The following is a 22,420-nucleotide window of genomic DNA, read 5'->3' as shown; positions in this document are numbered from 1 at the left end:
ACTTAACTTTGTGTTCACAACAAAAACAGTCAATTATTTATTTCAATTGATTGGGAAATATTATGAAACAGATCTTGCTTTATGCTGATATTCATAAAAGTTATCAAAATTTGAGAACACCTTTCATTACTGAAATAAACTAAGTCCACTCGAATTAACGATTGATAAAAGTTTGTATTTGTTAATGTAACTGCCTCTAATATATAAAGATGTAAAACCCTTTCGATTGACATTATTATTTTGAAATGTTCTCAAATATACAGTTTCTACTTCTCAGTAAGGACATGTGTCATCATTTTACTCATCTAATTAGAGCAATTCTCAATGATTACTGTGAATTTTTCAAAAGTAACAAATGGTATTATTTTTAGCTCAAAATGAGACCTATGCCAAGATGGGCTATGACATATTTTCCAAAAATAATATAATAATGATATAAATTGTATTTATTTGTTGTGAACAAAAAGTTATTGTGTGTTGCGATACCTTTTTCCGGTGACTTCATGAGATCAAATTTCAATTGTTTATAAATACCATTTCAAAAAATCACGTTCATCGACAACAAAGATCCGGAGATGCCAAAGCAAAGGTGTCGCGATACACTAAACTCGTCAGAAGCAGATAACAATGAAGCCAAAGTAAGCTTATGTGTCTCTAAATTCAAATCTATAACTTTATCGAAAACCTATCAAACGATACCGAGTGACCAAGTCTCTTTTTGCAAATCTGTCTCGAACCGCTCGCTGTACATTAGAGTTATTCCATGTTAATTTAACATGACTATCACCACTTCATACTTCCAAGAAGCTAGTGTTTGCATGTCCTTTTTCTGTAAAGAGACCACTGCTTCTCTAACCTAAAGCACTGAACATGAGTGTCGTGAACAAGCTAACTTGCCCAGGTTCATTGCATCACAGTACGTAATAAAGTAAAACATTATACTTGATTACTTACTTCTAGCTTAATCTGCTTCTGGAGAGTAGCAGTGTCTTCCTGTTATAGTTTTCTTCCTCAATCTTTAAAGTCAGCAAGTCAGCCAGTCAGTCAGTCAGACAGTCAGTCAGTAAACGAATCAGTCAGAGCTGCATCAGCAACATCAAGCGTTCATCTCATGGCTGCTCAGAACCTCAAGTGTTAATAAATATTTTGAAGGAAACATATGTTCATATATCAAGCAAGTTACTGATCATGTGATTATAATTAGGGATTTTTTGATCAAATAATCATGAGAAGAAATTAATGACCCAATCTTTGCATTTCAAATTTATCTCAAAAGTTATGAGCAACCACGAGACGTGAAATTGAATAAAAGGTATTTTTCAAAAACTTTTCTTATTAAGCTCTGCGCTTCAATTTTCAATCTGGAACATAGGAGGGGGAAACATGACTCGTGTCAGCTTTTTATAAATAATTTATAACGTTTATTTTGTCGAAATTATTAAATAACTGGTCTTGCTTAAAGACCGAGCTCTTCAAGTTGTCTGAGGTACGTGTTCATTGCAGTCTCACATCCCATTTAATTGCTATGCATTTTTTTGATATTCAGTGCATGAATATAAACATCATTGACCTCTAAAAAGTAGTGCCCATAAAAAAATATAAATCCATGCAAAGATGGTTTAGCTTCAACGATCTGAATGTGTTCCTTCACAGTTCATTATCTCTATTATTTTGCTTGTCTGGATTCGAGCCAAAATAAGACTGCACTTCCTATTTAATATATTCGGCTAGTTTATAAATTTGATGCACATCATTAATCCTGTTGTGGGAGAAGGAATGTGCTACGCATGCACTCATATGTACCATCATAAGTATTTTGAAGTATAATTACGGTATTGACGCTCAGTAAAATCAGTCAGTAAGTGGTCCGTAAAGTCAAAACTAGTTGTTCTTCGAATTTAACATATTTTGGACAAATTTTTTTGATAACTGGTTTTGTTGTTCAGTACTCGAACAACTTTGCGTGCCCTAATCTTACCAAGTAGTTGGTTTTGCTTCATTCAGACTAAAAAATTCCTATCCAAGAATTTTTTGGCATATTTTTGTGCATTGAAGCTTTCATAGTATTTTCTTCAATAAAGTTTAAATACGGAGTAACGACCGTGACATTTTTTGCTTCGCATATGCTTCCATGAAATAAAACTGATTCTATTCACCAGCTTCAATGCATTTAACAATATAAACAAAATATTTCTGAGTCGAATCCATAATCTTTTGTAAAACCGCATTTATTACGACCATATTTACTGAAATATGATCTATGATATATATTAATTTGAGCGGCCATATCACTTTCGCATATTTAAATTTGCCGATGATAAGATCATCTACATGCTTCAAGTTGTTTTATAATACGAAAGTCTTTTGAAATAGTTTGTAATTAAAAGCTTAACAAAAAAATACTTTTTACCAATTTTTTACCAATTTTCCTAATTCAATCAAGTCTTGATTGTGAATTTTCAACGGAAGAGTTGCAACTATAATGTAAATCCATTCTAACTTTGATTTTCGTATTGAAAAATTCGTATCAATAACTTTCGTGCGATAAAAAATATTATTCAATAATGTTTGAATACCCAGGTCATTCCTAACAATTTTCAAACCGAACGAATTTTTAAATTGCAATATATTAAAACAAACCTCAATGGGGAATTTAGGCCCTTTAATAATATAAATTTGTATGTGGTCCGAATTAAGAAAAACAACTCCATTTACTTTGTAGAAAACGGGAAATTAAAATGAGTAATTAACATGTAAAAAATGTAACATGTAAAATGAATGAGTAATTAACATGTAAACGAGTTATCGTCCGCCGAAAATTTATTTCGATGAATCAAATATATCCCAAGAATTCATACAGTCGTGGCGTTTACGACAGCATTTGAACTTTTTTTTTTTAAAAAGAACAACTTTTTGAAAAGAATTCATGCGTGTTGAAAACAGTAAATCAATACCATTTGGGCACCTAAGTTTTTTTCTCATGCAAACGTCGTATATGCTATTACACAGTAGATTGAAATGCTGGTTAAGAGAGATTTTATTTAATTAAAAATATGGAACAATATTCTGGCAAATCTAGTAATTAAAATTATTTTTTGGGTTTTAGAATGCGAAACATTTTCATGTTAAATATCTGTTGTATCAAGGGTTTGAGTTGTTCTCACTTCGATAGATTTTAAACGCATTGAAAGGTAAAATTCTCATTTAAACTCATTCACTGGATGGCTACAATCAACTATGAAATTAAATAACTATGATATAGTTATGGTTAGTAAGTTCAAATTATATTGATACTTGATTTAGGATTGTAGAATGTTTTTGGAGCTTCCAGTAATTCCCAGAAAAAATCATTTTGCTTCCAGTAATTCCCGTTACTCATCTATGATATTAAATTGATGAGATTCATCAGTCAAGGGCCCTTCGTTGTACATTATGAAGTTTTTATTCCAGTTTAAAAAAATTCCAACATTTTTTTAAACATTTCGTAACATAGTTGCAACTCTACAGATTTTTGAGGGGAAAAATATTGTTCTGAAATTAAATAATAAAGTTCAAAACAAAATTTAAATTCTACATCAATTATAGAAATTTCTTATCGTTAAACCTAAAATAATAATTCGTTACAAAAAATCCTTTAAAACCGTATCCTGATTGCGCTTCAGGGCGGTACTGTTTTCATCAACGCCCCTCATATATGAAAACTGTTTTTTTATGGAGATTTTCAAAATACCTTCCCTATCCTCATTGTAATATAAATTTCTGGAAAACCGCTTTAGATCAAATTCATGGTAGTGTTTCTTGCTTTTTACTTCGTTTGCTCAACACCCTTGTTTGTAATTCATCGTTGATGCTGTTGAGTAATACAATGCATGATGTTAGAGAAGTTTTTTTTACTGAAAAATTGTTATATTTTCACTCATAATTATGCCTCCATGATGATTCAGCTCAGTACTACTTAATATTCCTTCCAAGTTCAATTCCGCAAAACTGACCGAAATCCATTGAATAATAACATTCGGTTCAGTACAACTGACAGAAATTCATTCAGCACTAGCACGAAAACTCAGCCACATTTTAAAACGAAATAGGTTCCAAGCTCGGAAGAAAAAAGTAATATTAATTTTATTTTTGTTTATAATTAAGTTTTTACAGCTTTGCACGCATAAAAATCATGTAGAATTTTTATTTATTTAGCAGAATAGTATCGCATTTTCATTTTTTATTTCATCATGAGTAGTCAATAGTTTCTATTATAAATTTAGTTTGCTTGATGAATCCTGATTATCGTAGCGAATTTAGGAAAAAGAGACGGTTTATTGAGCGGTGAATTTTTAAATCTATAACTTACAACGGTATCAAAAACGAACATAAAACAATAAACGACGGAATTTCGAACAATTTAAAGCTTTCTTTGGTCAAACCGGTGTCAGATTTGAATTTATTTTATTATTCTGGACACGAAGCTTATTGACTTCATTATTATCTTTAAGTAAGAGATGAAAGTATTGTATATTTTGTTGAGTATCTATTAACTCAATGGATAAATCATGTCACAATTTTTAACACAGCCAAGAAAAAATAGGATTAATCGTGGCTTTAAAAACCTACAATGTTAGTAGCCAACTAGCAACAATGAGCATTACGCATATTTATCCACAAATTAATGTGGGAACAACAAATTGAAAAAGTTACATGAACATCATAGTAATATGAAATAAATCATTTGAAATAATGGCCAAGGTTTCCATGAAGCTGATTTGGCACTAAACCTATATAATATAATTAGGGATCAAACCCTAAAATCGGAGTCAAATATGCAGATGTTCGAGTATCTTTGGCTCGCGTCCCCGTTGATGTCCCGACTCACGGGACAATGGTCCGTGGTCCCGCTGATGGACAAGATACCCGTAATTCTGGGGCCCTAAAGTCCCCACACCCTGGGAGCACGACTGGGACAGCAGGTTCCGTTAATTTAGTTGGCTCGCCGTCCATTGTTCTGCCTCAGCCTGGGAACGTCGCTGCAAAAGTTCAACATATCAACCAAGTTGCAGCTCTGCAGCAAAAACAACAACAGCAGCCGCCACAACTACCAATGCAACGAACACAACAACCCCAAACACACCCGATGCAAGCACCACAACAACCGTTGCACCAGCCGTCACATCAACCGTTGCATCAGCCTTCACAACAGCCATCGCATCAACAGCAGCAGAAGCAGCAGGCGCATGTACAACAACAGCAGCAACAGGAACATCTGCAACAACAGCAGCAACAGTCACATTTGCAACAACAGCACCTGCAGCAACCACAACAACAGCACCAAGATGGTGCAACGGCCACCACAGTGACTCGTCAGCCTCTTCCTGGTATCTCGGGTGTAGCAGAAAACCAATCGTACGCTGCATATGCTGACCATGACCAACAGAATGCCATGCATGATCCACATAATGCTGACACTTCTGACCAGAATTACGGGTATGCCGACGAGCATGACGGATACTATGATCCAAATGATCCATATGGAATGGCTAACAGCCACGAGCCTGGCATGGATTCTGGCTATGGATACGGACACGAGACTCAGCCACCAATAACGTCCCAAGATCAGGTCAACCAATATGGCGACCATCTTGGGTACGACAATCATCAACACTCATACGACCAACAGACGTACGATATCAACCAGCAGTTTGACCAACAGCAACAGAACGACCAAGAACAGCAGCAGTATGATCAAGAACAACAGCACTATGGTCAGGAACAACAGCAGAATGATCAGCAGTATGAGCAACTACATCAATATGACCAGCAGCAAGCAGCGCAATATCACCAACAGCAACAACAACAGTCTCAGGAGCAAAAAGGTGGGGTTTTCAGTCAAAAAAGTGGAGGAATTTTCGGGAGTATAACAGGCGCTCTAACGGGAGCCAAAACTCCACAACATCAACAGCAAGACCCAGTCCCTCAACAGGCCAAACAGCAGGCAGGGACTTCTACTTTCGGTGGTCTAGGCAATCTGTTTGGTGGTCTACCGAAAGCGAGACCAGGTATCGTATGTTATTTCCAAACCTCATCGCAAATTATTATCGCTCGTTCCAATCTCTTTATTTTGCCGCTCCCAAAGATTTTAATTCTCTACGTCGAAATTAGCTAGATTACTTTTTCTTCAGGTTTACGGCTAACTTTATAAAACGCTAGATTCGAGTATTTTCCTTTCGAAAAGCAAATAAGTGTATGATTAATGTAGATTAAATTTTCAGTATTAAAAAAATATTCAGTAAATCAATTTTGCCAGGAAGATTAGTTTCTGCAGACTCGTATCTAGCTCATTTACCACCAAAATTTAATCATCTACTAAATCCTATTGCAAGACAGCTTGAAATATTCACAGCTTGAAAATTTCCGGCTAGCCTAAAAGCTTCTTCGTTGGATTTCAATAGATATTATTAAAAGCCGTTAAACAGAATTCATTAAAAGTTAGCTTCAAACAATTTCAGGTTTTTCAAGGAAAAATATTAGTTTTTGTTGCTTTTTTCACGAATCAAAAAATGAAAAATACTCTCGTGATCGAAAAAATACTTTTCATTATTAATTGACTCAGATACCGTTATTTTAGTGAAAATTTGCGATAGGCCTCATTTAAAAAAATTAATACAAAGGCATGCAATGCGTGCTTCGAACTTCACATAAAAATGCTATTAAAATAAATGGCAATTCATTTGCATCAAGATGTACTAGTCGTCATACGTGCCCGCCATACTATTTCTTACTATTTTATAATTTTTGAAGCATGTTTATTCAATTATCAAGAACCTTCACTGATTCAATGACTTTTTCTAGGAGCACTTTTCATTATATGGAGGCTAGCAAGAAAATTTTATGAAAATACAGGAAAAGTAATAGATATATTTGCAAAAAAATTATCTATTTTCTGCTATTAACGCATTAGTATAGAATTTTTTCTTGCACCCTGTAAAGGATAATCGTATTAAGTTTCTCAAAAATGCTGGGAAAGCTGGAAAAATTACAATATTGTAAAATATTTGTGACCACAGCAAAAATTTAGGCTTCGTGTTTAATCTTTATTACTGGTAGCTTTTATTTTAAAAACACGTATATTAATGAATACTGAACATTTGAATCTGCCTGCTTGAATATAATATTTTATACGTTTGAAACGTATTGAAAGTCCTACATACAGCCCAAGTTCAATGGTCTCTCAAAACGATCAATATAAATAAAATAATGCTAATTAGTTGAGAAAAATAGATAATTTTCAGCTATTTAAACCCAATGAATTATGTGAGTAACGAATCTTTTTAAAAGTGCTGCAAATTATTTGGGGGAACCTTTCTTAAATTAACAACTTTGTTCTCAAAATTATTACTCGGCTTCGGGATGCTTGCATTCGGGATGACTGGGTAGGGAATAACGGTATTCAGGATAACGGGAGTGTCAAATTACAGAGATTATATATCCCGGGCAACGTCTGACTCAATAGCAGTCAATATAAGTAATGTCAGTGCATTAAAATAGTGTTGTGAAAAAATTATTTTCAAGAGAAAAACATGCTTGTTCATTAGTTTTTATGTCATAATTTAGTGCATGATTAAAAACTTCATTATGAATCGAATGTGGCCAAAGATATACCTCTCATTTCAAGGGCGTGAGTGTCTGCGTTTGCATGCTTGAAATATTTGTGTCGCTAAAACTTTTACACTATACACGGTTCACTAAATTTTCATTATATAAAAACCCTCAAGTCATGAAAATAAATAAATTGAATTATAGTGAAATTTGTATGCGCTTGACAATCTTACCTTAATTTTACCCAATTTTCGATTTAATTTACAATCGAACGAAGAAGCTAGAATAATTCAACGGATTAATAGGTGACCTTCAAAAGCTTCAAAGCTAGAATAATCGTTCGGGCAAAGAAACCAATAATTATCACAAAGAACATTAATTGAATTTCCTTCATAAAAATAGTTAGGCGTTTATTAATTAAGCTCTCGACAGAAGGTTTAAGTTCCGTGAAAAGTTCAAATTCAACAATTCATTAATAAATTGAATGCACGTCTTCTATCCTATTTTCTCACTTAATTTAGTAAAATAGACAAATTAGTCTGCTCAGTATAAACATGTAGCTAATTAGTTTAGTCAATATCCTACTTAGTGTACAACATATCGCTAATTAGGTTAAGCGTTACTAAGCTTAGTGCACGACATACCGCTGATAAGGTTAGGCGCTACTAAGTAAATTTTACAACATGCCGTCAATTAGGTATGCGTTACTAAGCTTAGTGTAACAATATACCGCTAAATAGGTTAGGCGTTACTAAGCAACGTTTACAACATGCCGCGAATTAGCTTGGGCATTACTAAGCAAAGGTTACAACATGATGCTAATTAGATTAAAACTTATTCTTTTGAGCTCTTAAGTTGCTCCTGATAAAACTTAACGTTTATCTTAAGTATTATGCACAACGTTGTCAATGCTTATATGACGCTAATCTTTAATACATTGCATTTAGTTGTGAAAGCTCAGATAAAGGTTAACAGTTATTAATTCAGCATTAACGGTTATTAATTCAGTACCTTGTAAAAATTTTATGAAAGCTCATATAGCGCTTATCGTAAGTACCTTGTATAACATTTATGAAAGCTCATATAACGATTATCGTAAGTACCTTGAATAACATTTCTGAAAGCTCATATAGCGCTTATCGTAAGTACCTTGTAATAACATTTATGAGAGCTCATATAACGCTTATCGTAAGTACTTTGTAAAACATTTATGAAAGCTTATATAGCGCTTATCGTAAGTACCTTGTAATAACATTTATGAAAGCTCATATAAAGCTTATCGTAAGTACCTTGTATAACATTTATGAAAGCTCATATAAAGCTTATCGTAAGTACCTTGTATAACATTTATGAAAGCTCATATAAAGCCTATCTTTATTCCATTGCATCACGTTATGGAAGTATATATCAAGCTCATCTTAAGTACACTGCATCAGGTTGTGAAAACTTATTTAAAGCACATCTTCAGTAACTCGCATCACGGTGTGAGAATCTTTTTGCCAGTCCAAGACACCAACATTTGCTCTTTCACGCGTCATTTACAACCTATTTTTCATTTTTAGCGATCGCGTTAAATTTTTCAAGTAATATTTAGCGATCAATTCTTTGTAATAATAGTAGTATTAATGTTAACAGCTTCCTACACCCTGGCTTTGCACGCTAGACATTAATTTTCACATTAATCATGATTTTAACAATAATGTTAAGCTGTAAAATATTTAAAATAATGTTTTTTGAAAAATACTGGAGCAGTTATTAGACTTAATATTAGTATATCTTAATATAGTATATCTCTTAATCTTTATACTAGTATATCGAATTTATTGTTTAAGCCCTAAAATGAATGTCTTCCAATTTAAGGGAAATTATTTATCACTCAGGCCAAACTATATATTTTTGTGTTACTTGAGCCGTAAGAAACGTCACAGTCGTACAGGTAATTTCTGTATTAAAAATAAAGCCACGCGAAAAATTCAAACAGATTTTGATGTTCTTACAGCGCACAATTTTGCCAGCTTTTATTTAACCTTCCAACTCTGAATTCAAATATACGTCGTTGTTTTACCTGCACTTTTTATCTTAAAAAAGAATGCTCGCGATTTTAAACTACCCATTTGATTATTCAAATTAGTGATACTTTTGCATGCGAATTTCCTTTGCCTCCACAGCTCTGTAAATATAACAAATTTCTGCAAAGGTAATGAATAATAGATTGCGGGATATCAGAATAATCAGTAGACAGTTAATCCAAAGGACAGAATTTGCTACAGAATAATGGATTTAATTAACAATAATTACTAATCATGTTTATATTTACCCGGCGGTCTAAGCATCATAGTTAATTAACATTGAACCAACAATAGTGACGAGAAGAACTTGATCATAGTTTTGATTGCAATTAAAAGTAAAAATTAATAAATTACTCAAGAGTTATTCAGGAATTGACACTAAAACGAAATTTGTGATTCTAATTTCTTTTTTTTTTCGTCAGGAACAGATGGAGTCATGCAGCATCAACAACAACAAACACAGCAACAACAACAGAATTTACAAAATGCAAATCAAATGTTCCCGAATCAACAGCAGCAACAAATGCAAGCTCAGAACCAAGGTTATCAACAGCCGTTTTCGAACGCAAATGCAAGCAATCAACAGATGAATCAACAACAACAACAGCCGCAGATGATTAGTGTTATACCTGATAACACAGCCTTGCAGCTGCAGCAACAGCTGTCTCAAACGCAGCTGCAAAATCAACAGCTTCAACAACAGCTCTTACTGGAACAGCAAAAACAAAAACAGATCGAACAGAGTCAGCAACAACTGCAACAAGAACAAATGAAGCAGCAACAACAAACGCAACAGTTGCAGACACAGTTGCAACTCGAACAACAAAAACAGCAACTACAACAACAGCAGCTGATACAACAGCAGCAACAACTGCAGCAACAAATAACTCAAGTTGCACAACAAACAGAGCAGCAAAAACAGCAGCAGCTCCAACAGCAGCAGCAACAACAACAACAGCAACAGCAACAGCAGCAACAGCAACAACAACAGCAACAGCAGCAAATACAACTGCAGCAGCAGCAACAATTACAACAGCAGCAACAGCAGCAAATACAACAACAGCAGTTACAGCAGCAGCAACAGACCACCAAATCAGGCGGAGTTTTGTCCACTTTAAAGGAGGCGTACTCGGCCATCACTCCTCAGTCTGCCAAGGACGAGCACTACGGCAGGATGCAGCAGGAAGGCTCCGCTCAAAATTACCAACAAAGGTTCAGTTGAGATTGATAATTACATTATTTGATGCATTAAATTTATAGTTTAAATTGAGATTTTTGTTTAATTAGCAGGTAATTGATTGAGTTTTAGTGAATTTTGACGTTATAAATGCGAACGTCAAAGGTACAACGAAAATGTGCTTTAATTATGTAATGAAATTTACGAGGGATAATGATTTTTTTCATAAGAAATTCAACAACTGTCGCATTATTTGATAAAATGGTCGCGGTAAATAGTCAACATACCAGCCTACGTGCAACGAACATTGCCTAAATATTATAATATAAGAATGATACTTCTTAATAGAACTACTACTACAACTACTCCTAAAAATAATAATAATAATAATAATAATAATAATAATAATAATAATAATAATAATAATAATAATAATAATAATAATAATATTCTCAACAGAAGCATGTCGCCCAGCGACCCTCGTCACGGCATGATCGTCACCAGCACAGGTGCCCTCAAGACCCTCGAGAAGCCCCAGCCCAACGTGAGTACAGCGTCGTGCTGTGCATTAGAGGGTAACTGCTGTTCTGTGTGAGGGTATAGAGTACAGCTGTGCAGTAGAGGGTAACTGCTGTTCTGTGTGAGGGTATAGAGTACAGCTGTGCAGTAGAGGGTAACAGCAGCTCTGTGTGAGGGTACAGAGTTCAGCTGTGCATTAGAGGGTAACTGCAGCTCTGTGTGAGGGTACAGAGTTCAGCTGTGCATTAGAGGGTAAGAGCAGCTCTGTGTGAGGGTACAGAGTTCAGCTCTGCATTAGAGGGTAACAGCAGCTCTGTGTGAGGGTACAGAGTTCAGCTGTGCAGGGTGAGGGTATAGAGTTCAGCTGTGCAGGGTGAGGGTACAGAGTTCAGCTGTGCAGGGTGAGGGTAAAGAGTTCAGCTGTGCAGGGTGAGGGTACAGAGTTCAGCTGTGCAGGGTGAGGGTACAGAGTTCAGCTGTGCAGGGTGAGGGTAAAGAGTTCAGCTGTNCTCAAAGATGTGTATAAGAGACAGGTCCAGCTGTATAGAGTGAGGGCACAGAGTTCAGCTGTGCAGGGTGAGGGTACAGAGTCCAGCTGTATAGGGTGAGGGTACAGAGTTCAGCTGTGCAGAGTGAGGGTACAGAGTCCAGCTGTGCAGGGTGAGGGCACAGAGTTAAGCTGTGAAGTGTTTAGACGTTTTATTTGTCCTCACTCAAAAATTATTTCAATAACAGCACCATTTGTAGGAACACAGAAATAATTGATTTTTTTTAATTGAAAGGTTATGATGACTATGCTTCTCTGTCGCTGAAGTTGAAAATGTGAAATTTACGTCCTATTTAAAAATGTTAGCACGATGTTCTGATACCTGGAATCGGGCACAAATAAAAATCAGTTGCTCATTGTGCTATGATAAATTCGCTGTGCTAGATTTTTAATAATCAGTAGGGAAAAAATAAATGTAATCAATTTTTTGGGGTCATTGCGCTCTTCTTTGAGGAAGCCAATGAATTTCTTCGTAATTAATAACAAATTATGCTAAGCATGATCTCTCTACGGCGATTTTACAAATTTTTTATTAATCGAAAATGGAAACATTTATCTTTATAATCACACATTTCTCACACTTTGTTAATTAAATTGAAGTTATTAATTCAACAGATAAATAATATTTTCCTGGTTGCCCGCATGGATTAAAACTTCGGAAGCCTTGGATTAGGCTGAAGAAAAAGAAGGCTCGACACAAAATTTTGTCTTTTTTTGGCAAAGAGAAAAGTTCTGAGCGAGACGACGTCTTGTGATCTCACAGCTCGGGAAATTGAAGGAGAATGACAGTCGACGTCGAATAAGGGAAGAGAAAGTTTCTTGTGAACCGGGAACTAGAAACCTACTTTAAAAATCCAGATAATTTTAGGCGCAAACTCTTAGGGTAGACTGTTTGCTGTAAAAGTATAAATGATTTTCAATTTATACGGGTAATGTTAGACGGGCTTGTTAGATTTTCGGAGTAAAAATTAAGTGTTAAAGTAGAAAATGCGAATCAAGATTACAATTCAATTAATTGAGTTGAATTTCCAATTTTATTTACAATTTAATAAATTCAATATGCGACCTTTAACAGACAAAGAACCAGGTTTTACCCTAAAACTAAGGAAAAAATATAACTCAGTACTCACTGCAGTGAGTGACAGAGAGCGCATTTTCACGTCGACGAAAACTTGAGGTCACGGACGGATGGACAGACGGACGGACAGACAGACAGACAGACAGACAGACAGACGGACATGGCGAGCACAATAGTGCATTTTTTCCATAAATGAGAAAATGCGCTAAAAACAGCAAGCATAAGATAATCGTATGATGAAGTCCTTTTAAGTCATGTAGTCAAAGGTGTCGCACTGGTAGAACTTACCTCCTGGCTCCAGTCATTAAAATGTCTACGCTGACCGTAGATTCTATTCGATTTATAACTGTAAGATAAACAATGATAATTAAATTTAACAGATGAGCATGCAGCAACAAAATCAACAGCAGCAAATTCTTCAACAGCAACAACAGCAAGGCAACAAGAGCTCGATAAGCGGAATGCTCTCTGACTTCACCAAAGCTCTCGGTAAATCAACAACCACTGTGATGAATTCTGCAATTAACGTAACGAACATTTAAGACGTACACATTTTTCAACACAATATTGGCAACATGTGCCTCATATAGCAATTCTTATATGCTCGTATATATTCTTATACTCCTAATTATTCTTATACTTATAATTATTAAATGCTCATATATTCTTATACGCTTCCTATAAAAGTTTGCCATGAATTTCCACAGTAGTGAGGGTTCAACGGTAAGAAGCCGTAGTTATTATCTTTGAATTTTTGATAATTTGACTGTCTTCAAACACAAGCAATTTCCTTGCGCAAAGCAAGAAAATCAGTGCGCTTGCTCATAGAAATTGGTGTTAATGGATAGCTGTAAAGAATAAGGAAAATCCTTAATGAACACCATACACTTTTCTATGAAATCGATTAAGTGTTCAATGTAAGTACATATAATTCATAGTGATGTAGTATTTAAAAAATAATGGTCCATACTTGATCTTGCAATTTTTAAAATCCAACACTGTGCAGAGACAAAAAATCCTTTTTAAAATCCATTACAGTGCGAAGACGAATTGCAGAAGATTTTAAAAACAATTTATTACATTTAAATTATCATTCTTAATAAAGTATTTCAACCAAAATCTTTGTTCGTCCACAGGTGGGAGCACAGGAGGGGTTTTCGGCCCCCAAGCAAACCAAAACCGGCAAGGAGGAAATACGAATGCCCTGCAGCAACAGCAACTACAGCAGCAACAGCAACAAGCGTTGATGGCTGGCTTAGGAGGACAACAGACCGCCTTGATGGCCAATCATGTGGGCGTTGGCGGACAACTGCCCAATGCCGCTCAACAGGCGCTGTTGATGCAACAGATGACCCCACAACAGCAGCTGCAGCTACAACAATTGCAGATGCAACAGCTGAAAAAATTACGTAGTCGAGATCCAATAGCTGCGGCTATACTACAGCAACAGATTGCTCTGCAGCAGCAGCAGCAGAGTCTATACCAGCAGAGTAAAGTATCGCCTACTCCTTTACGCAAGGATATTATGGGCGGCGTAGGGGCGGCCATCCAACAGCAGCTACAGGGTGGCCAGCGTATCGGCCGTAACATTCCTACGGTTGCTTTGCTGCAGCAGAGCACAATAAGCACAAGTGATGGAAAGACGCGTGTTGGACCAGGGTGTCTGCAGGGAGATATTGGCTTAACTCCGCTGCAGAGGTGAGTACAAAACTAATATATGTTCTCTTAATTAAGTTATTTTCTGTTCTCAAATTTGTTACGAAAGTCGCTGAGTGTTTTCTGGGATCTATTCTACAGTTAATTTACTTACACCAGTTATTCAATTTTTATTCCATCACACTTGACATATTACATTTTTAAAGTTAGTTCGGTATGCTGAAAAGGTTTGCATTATATGATTTGTTCAACTGAAAAATATTAACACAACCAACTTACTTTAAACATAAATAATTTGTTAATTTTATCAACTTAGACATGCAACACTTAAGAGATTTATTAGTTCCATTTAGATTAAGTGCAATATTCGATTAGTTTATATTATTTTCATGTTAAAAGTTGAGTCATATTATATATTATCACTAACCTAGATTGATAAAGAAAGAAGCTTCATTCAACTAGTAATTCACCAAAGAAGAAGAATTTAGTAAAATTTTCGAGTTAAAAATTTTTAGTTCTAGAACAGGTGAAGTGATTTTTATTTTATGCTTACTTAATTAAATGCATGCAACTTAAAAATTTTTTAAGACATCAAAGTGGAATTTAGCGAATTTTAGGAGCAATTATTTTAAGGTGGAAAATAATATATTAAACCGAACGTTGTTCTTCAAACACTTTGATTTAATCCCTGAAATTTGAGTTTGCTCGTGCTGCATCGATAAAAAATCCCTGTTAGAAATCCATCATTGTGAAGTTAAATTTTTTCTATATTTTTTTCATGAATATTTTTCTAAACCGTGATGTATAATTCCCTATAAAACCGCATCTTGTCCTGTTTTTTTTAGCATTAGCAATGATATGAAATAGTAATATTATTCTTATTATTATTTCATAATACTAATATAGTAATAATTATTATTTCTGACTTGCAAATTAGCGCAAAAATACGACAATTTTTTCATCAAAAACTTTGGCTGAAATTTTTTTATATTTTTTAAACTTTCTTTTGTGCAAGACTAGCACGCTTTTAATGTAAACTTTTTGAGCGTAGAATGCTTGTTCATTTTAGATGAAAAATAGGACGCCACTTTTCAATGCTTTTAAACAATTTATAGGTTGAAGAAAAATACGTGATTTGGAATGCGAAAAAAATAGAATTGATCTATTATTTGACATGAGAAACGATTGCTTTAGTTGCAAAGTCTATGAAAGGAATTGTGATCGGTGCTCAAACTTGTGTACAAGAGGAAATTATGAACCTTACGCCCAAAAATTATTTTCCTCCTCAGTGCCTATTATTCCTGCTACTCACCTAAGCAAGTAATAGTCGGAAAAAAATTCTCAAGATCAATCATAAAATATTTTGAAATTTTGAATTTTTGAATGGGCATTAAAATGTATTGAAGAACTTGAAATAAGTTTCAAAAATTCATTGATTGAGGTGCGGTTTTCATAAAAACATCTTCAAGCATAAGACCTTAATTAATATCAAGGCTCCTCAAAATAGCTGCATTGCTTTAAAGTAATCAGAAAAAGCACATTTGTATTCTTTAGGAATATCGCTTGTCTGAGAGGCTTCAATGGTTATATTTCATGATAAAAAGTCGTCTTCATTAATATCCTTTGACAGAAAGACGTCTCTGGTAAAATACCTTGACAGAAAGGCGGCTCTAAAAATACTGGTTAAAAAATTCGTCCACAGTAATATCCTTGATGGAAAAGCGTCTGTAATAATATTACAGAATCTTTTTAGACAGAAAGGTGTCTGTTCTAATATCCTTTGGCAGAGATGCGTTCATAATAATAACCCTTGACAGAGAGGCATCTATAGTAATATCCCCAAGGAGAAAAACGACACTAGTAATATCCTTTGACTGGAAGGCGCCTTCACAAGTATCCTCTGTGCAGAACGCGTCTAAAATCCACATCGGAGAAGCAGGTTGGCTCGCCTGAAGAAAGTCAGTTAGCTTTGCTCATTGGGGGGACTTCTGGCACCCCGGCAGGCACCCCAAGAGGGGCCAGAGACGATTCTTCAGACACTCTTAGCGAAACCGATAGCCAGAAGAGCTCCAGAAACCGGCGAAAACTTCCTCATTTGCCTCCCGACCAAGAGTCGTTACCTTTATCTGCATACAAGAGAATCTTTGGTTCCAGTACTAAGGAGAGAGTGAGGTGGGATGTCAAGCGGTCGCTGGGCCGGTGCGTGCGTCGGTCATGTTTATACGTTGCGGTAATCAGCGGGCTTCGAAAAACAGCTTCATGGATCATAGTTTTGGTGCCGTTGGCACCAAACTGTTGGATGCTTAATGTAGAATGCCAAACTGTACAAAAAATTCTACATTTATTAACTGCTGGATGCTTTTTAATGGGATAACTTGGATACATGTCATAAATCTGTATTCAACAAAATTTTAGCACCGAACAGGTTTGAATGCCTAGCAGATATTCTGTGGATCAATCAATCACTTTAATAAACTACGAACGTTAACGCTTCACTGCACATGGTTTTCGTGGAAGGTTCGAAGCTCGTTGTACAGCCTCAGTATACAATACGTAATTTCACTTAACCGTGACTGTTGATGCACCGTAAATGTAATTACTAATATTATTAAATGTGCTCTTCTGTGAGAGAGTAAATGTACTACTCGTGCGACGCACTCATATACCTTCCTTCGTTTTCATTTCGATATTTCCTCAAGTGTGCGTTCTTCCTATTCATCTTGCGATGTTCTCTCACTCTCTCTGTCTATATTTTTGCTGGAACGCTTAAAATGCAGAAAATTATTATTAAAATATGAGGAACAATTACCGTTACTTTTAATGGGACGCAAGTTTAATTCTTACGAAAGTTTTCACATTGCTGCAGATAAATTCATATCTCAAAAGAATGTACTGACATACTTATGAGAATAAGTATTTATCCTCCCGATGAAATTATTGAGAAAAATGTCTCTGAGAGTCTCTGAAATTCTTGCTGCGCGGAGCAATATTTAGCGCCATCATGAGACCAACTCTGAACATTTAGTAGGAATAATTTTTTCAGAAATCTGAATTATATTTTCTACGTTAAATCCACCACCATTCGTACGAGAATGTTTACTCTCCTTTTTTTAATTGCGCTGCGTTCATGTTTAGTTTACCAGATTTATCACGTAAACATTTCACGTAAATTTTGTATTAAAACTGCAAATATTTGTATATCCAATAAGAGCTTATTTGAGACACTAAAGTACTGAATGGTAGACGTTATAAGTGTGCTGCATAATTCATAAAAAATTCATTTAAATCTCACGGAGAATCCGATACTCGACGTATTAATAAAAAATTACCGTGGAATTTCAATTTCCATATATTAAGATAAATTGCAACTTTTTTGAGTAAGTTCTTTCTTTTTCAATGGTGGCATCTCCAAAGAATTTTTTAGTAATCGGATCAATAATTGTATTATTGAGGCACTATTTTTTGCTTTCATTGCTGCATTTTTTTGTATTGTAGTTCCAAAAGATTTAAAAATGCGCAACACTTACTGCAGCATTTCACGCTACTGTTGTTGTTTTTACCCAAAATTCTGTTGGGTTAACATCAATTTAAGTCTGCACGGAGTTCACTTTAGAAAATATAATAATAAAATGCTTACTATTCGTCTACATCTAATGGTTCTCAAAATTTCGTACACGATCTAAACAAGTACGTAGAAATTAAGTGTTAAATTGACCTGCATACAACGAATAATTCTGTCCTATTGTTGTATTATATTTCTTATTTTCCGTTCTCTATGTTTTTTACTAGTCTCCGTCGTCTCTTTGTGCTTGCTTTAGTCGTGCTTGCCGTGCCTGTCATGCACGCTGTAAACCAATGACTTCTGTTTTGACTTTTTCTTTTACCGTGTAAGTGGTGGAAATCGTGTCGTTTAGTTGAGATTTCGACCAACCGATTTCCGTATATAAGTGGTTCCAATCGTGTCGTTTTAGTTAAGGTTTCGACCAACCGATTTCCGTATATGAGTGGTTCCAATCGTGTCGTTTTACTTGAGATTTCGACCAACTGACTGCATGATTTTCGTGTAAGCTGTGCAAATCATGTCGTTTTAGCTTATATTTCGACTAACTGACTGCCTGAGTTACGTGCAAGCGGTGGAAGTCGTGTCGTTTTATTTGAAATTTTAACTTCAGTTACTAGAAGACATTTGCTCAGATTCTTTCACCCTATTACAATTTTAAGAAATGTATCTTTACATTTCTTAACTTGTTCACATTTTGCAATTCAATTGGTAATATTCGGGGGTCTTATTGCCAAGTAAATTTTATATGTGCACTGTCTGTCTCAGTAATCTATTTATGTGTTATTAACTACCCATTTCTATACCTCTGCTTTTCTTCCAGCCTATCTTAATTAACCTGAATTTCTAATATCATATATCAACGTAGCCGTTTCTTTTTCACATATTTCTGATACCATGGTTTCGAACAATCACATTTAATTTACTGTGCTCAGAATGAACTTTTCAAATAGATACAAGTTTGCTTCAGCCAGTTTCAATATTTATGAATTCATTGTGTATTGTCACGAGGGCCAAAAATTAATTTTCATTTCCTATAAGCTCAATATTATTGTTTTTTTTTCTGCAATGAACTCAAATCAATAGTTATTGGAGGCATTTTAATGTAGTGATGAATGCATGCACCAGTAAAGTTGAGAAGTCAGTTTTGTCAGTCACATGCAATACTCAAAATATTATTCCAATGTGAAGCTTTCATTATTCAGAGCTCTGTTCACTGCAGTTTCTAGATTTGTTTGTGTTCAATTTCATGCAATAAGTTTCATTTCATGCGAGTCTGATTCTTGAATTCAAGTTATTAAAGTCTATAATGAATGCAATTTTAAAATTCACCTCATTAAAGTTTTTAACGAGGCCAATTTCTGAATTCAACTCATAAAATTCTTTTAGAGATTAATTATTGAATTCAACTCATTAAGGTTTTGAAAGATTCGAATTCCTGTACTAACCTCATTCTAGTTTTAAAAGAGCTCAATTCTAGATTTATTATTTATTATCAATTATTATTATCAATTATTATTATTAATTATTATTATTAATTATTAAATAATCTCTGACTCTGATCAGATCGCAGCTGGCCCGACAGTCATCTCTGGACGGCACATCTAGCGGCGTCTCTGGCAGGATGGGCGGGTCAGCGAGCTTCGGCTTGGCTAGGCCCTCCTCGAGCATGACGAACCTCGCCAACATCAGCAAGTCTTCGGACATCAGCCTGCCTACTCGGCCTGGCTCGGCTCTTGGGCTCCTCGGTAGCGTGGTCAACTTCCTGGGTACCTCCTCAACTTTCTTCCCTTACTTCCCCTCTTCTAAATATTCAGCCTGGCTAGTGCGTTTTATATCATTTGTCGTGTTCGTCGTGCGTTGGTTTCGTTTACGTATTAATTAAAGGCTCGTCAGCTCGTGCGTTTTTGCGTGTTTTGATATTCATCGTACGTTTTACAGAGTAGATGATCGTTTGGATATTTGATGATATTCGTAGTTCGTACGCTCATGCGGATTTTTTAACTATCATTCGCTCGCTAGGTTCGTACCATGGTGTATTTTATCTTTAGTTTTGTTTATATTTCCATGCAAATAATCCAAAATATTGAATTGCTTGCTCGCTCTTTGATGCGTTTGTATGCTAATAAAAATTACTGGTTTGTTCCATTGAAGCGTTTTTGTATATTGGCATCTCGCTTTACACTTGTGCGATGTATTGCAGCAAAACGCATCCTACATTCATCTAGTCATCATGCAGCTCAATACTCATCGTTTCCAATGCATGTATCAAGCGTCCTATCCATAAAATTAAAGTAAGCATTCGTTGCTTACTCATATATCTATACGTTGGTAAATTAAATAGTATCTATCTATTTTTTTGTAAAATAAAATGCTAAATTCAAAATCAGGTTTTTCATACTTATAATTCATCGAGCTTCTGTTTACAATTAATTTTAGCGAGCTTGAAGTTTTTGAACCAAGAACCTCGGTGCAAGTTAAGTGAAAAAATTTCCCAAATAAGAATATTAAATGAAGTAAGCCGGTATACATTTGTTTAAATTCAAAATTTCTTCCTCCCGTATCCTGTCATTTTCCTGCCAGGAAGTAATATATTAATCACCATACGTTTTTACTCTCTCTATTTTGCCTCTTCTAACTCTCAATTGTGTGGGTAATATCGTACTTGTGTAATAAGATAATGTATTTGTCTTGCTCTACTAATTATTCATACAGTTCAAGTTTCATAACCTTTTGAACTACACAAATACATATTTTATTGTTTAAGACATATATTCTAAGTTATTATTTGTGTAGTACTATTTAAAAGCTTTTAATGCCACAAAATATGGCCTGAACGGTTTCATAAAAAAACGTCCGAGCTTTCTTATTAAAAAACGGAATCCAATGAATCAATTATACCGTAGACTTTTATTTCAAGATAAACCCTTGTGGGGAAAAATACTGATTTATTTATTAGAAATTTTAATGTCTGAATTTAATTCTTTTATGTTTTCTTTGGCTCATATTTAGGATTGTAATTAATTGTAATTACTTTACATTATAATAATTATTTGTTCAATACAATTTATATTAATTAATTTCATTCACTATAATTAATTGTAATGAATTGTCGACGCTTTAAAGTTTTCAATAAATTCGAGTCATTCCACTGCTTAGTGTCGTGGTTGAGCGCTTATTTTCTGCTTCTTTTCTTCATGTATTTTGCCAGTTGGATACTGCTTCCTTCTTATATTGTTTTAATAAAATAATGCACCTGCCATCCTGCCAAACATCTTATCATTAAATTATCGCATATTAAAATATTGCATCAGTAGAGCTTTGAGGCGGTGCAGTAGTTGCTTTGGTCGCGTATTGCATTAGACATTTATTTAATTATACGGCAATTAATCAGTAATACGTCATCAGAATGCGATAAATCAATTTAAGATTGTATCAGTTCGCTATTCATCAGTCCCACATTGTATCAGGTCGCTATTCATCAGTCCCAGCTTGTATCACAAAGAAATTCATCAGTCACTGATTGCATCCGGGTGCAATTCATCAGTTACATATCTCATTCAGATGCAATTCATCCGTTTCAGAATATATCAAGAAGCAATTGATCTGTAAAAGTCACATCAGGATTATCAAACAGTTAACGGTGAAAATTATTGCATTTCCATATGTCAGAAGTGATACCAAAAATAAAGAAGTAGTTTTCAATTAAATTTCCCATATACAGTCCCTGTAACTTTAAGATTGGTATATCATTACAAATTTCAGTTGCGTAAAATGATTATTTCATGTGAACGTAACTGACGACATTTTCTGTCATTCACTGGGTACACTTACCATTTACTTAGTGAGCACACCTTTCATTTATTCACTTTGAGCCTTTGTGCCTTATTCGCTGTGGGCATGTTTCAATCATAAAGTAAATTGAGTTAATCACTGAATGCACAATCATTTATCAGATGCACATTCCAGTCACTAGTAATTTCGTATTGATGCTGTTTTTACAATTATCTGCATCTTAAATTGTACGAGCTCTTGCCACCACAATGATATATATCGTTGGCTTAAGCTTTATTTAATTTACTGAAAATTAATGAAGATATTTTGTCATTATAAATTGTTCCTAGATTAGACAATTGCCGTATTATATCAGGTACATGAATAACTTTTTTAGTTGTAGAATAATTTGAAATCTCATACGCTAATTGATATTTTGAAATAACATTTCTGT

At 34.8% G+C, this 22,420-nt stretch overlaps 1 protein-coding gene across 1 annotated transcript in view; it reads left to right on the top strand.

The window, feature by feature from the left end:
• Positions 1-22,420, top strand: part of LOC108668785 (neurogenic protein mastermind) — a 74,920-nt gene that overhangs the window by 41,790 nt on the left and 10,710 nt on the right. The window contains exons 9-15 of the mRNA XM_047883989.1: positions 10,079-10,548; positions 10,693-10,868; positions 11,293-11,377; positions 13,358-13,466; positions 14,114-14,675; positions 16,542-16,805; positions 19,759-19,961. Of these exons, the coding sequence (XP_047739945.1) occupies positions 10,079-10,548; positions 10,693-10,868; positions 11,293-11,377; positions 13,358-13,466; positions 14,114-14,675; positions 16,542-16,805; positions 19,759-19,961 (1,869 nt within the window). The remainder of the gene's footprint in view (positions 1-10,078; positions 10,549-10,692; positions 10,869-11,292; positions 11,378-13,357; positions 13,467-14,113; positions 14,676-16,541; positions 16,806-19,758; positions 19,962-22,420) is intronic.

The sequence above is a fragment of the Hyalella azteca genome, unplaced genomic scaffold (genome assembly GCF_000764305.2).
Source record: "Hyalella azteca isolate HAZT.00-mixed unplaced genomic scaffold, Hazt_2.0.2 contig14215, whole genome shotgun sequence".
NCBI lineage: Eukaryota > Metazoa > Arthropoda > Malacostraca > Amphipoda > Hyalellidae > Hyalella > Hyalella azteca.
The sequence above is the reverse complement of the archived record's forward strand: the minus strand, read 5'-3'. Positions and strand labels throughout refer to the sequence as shown.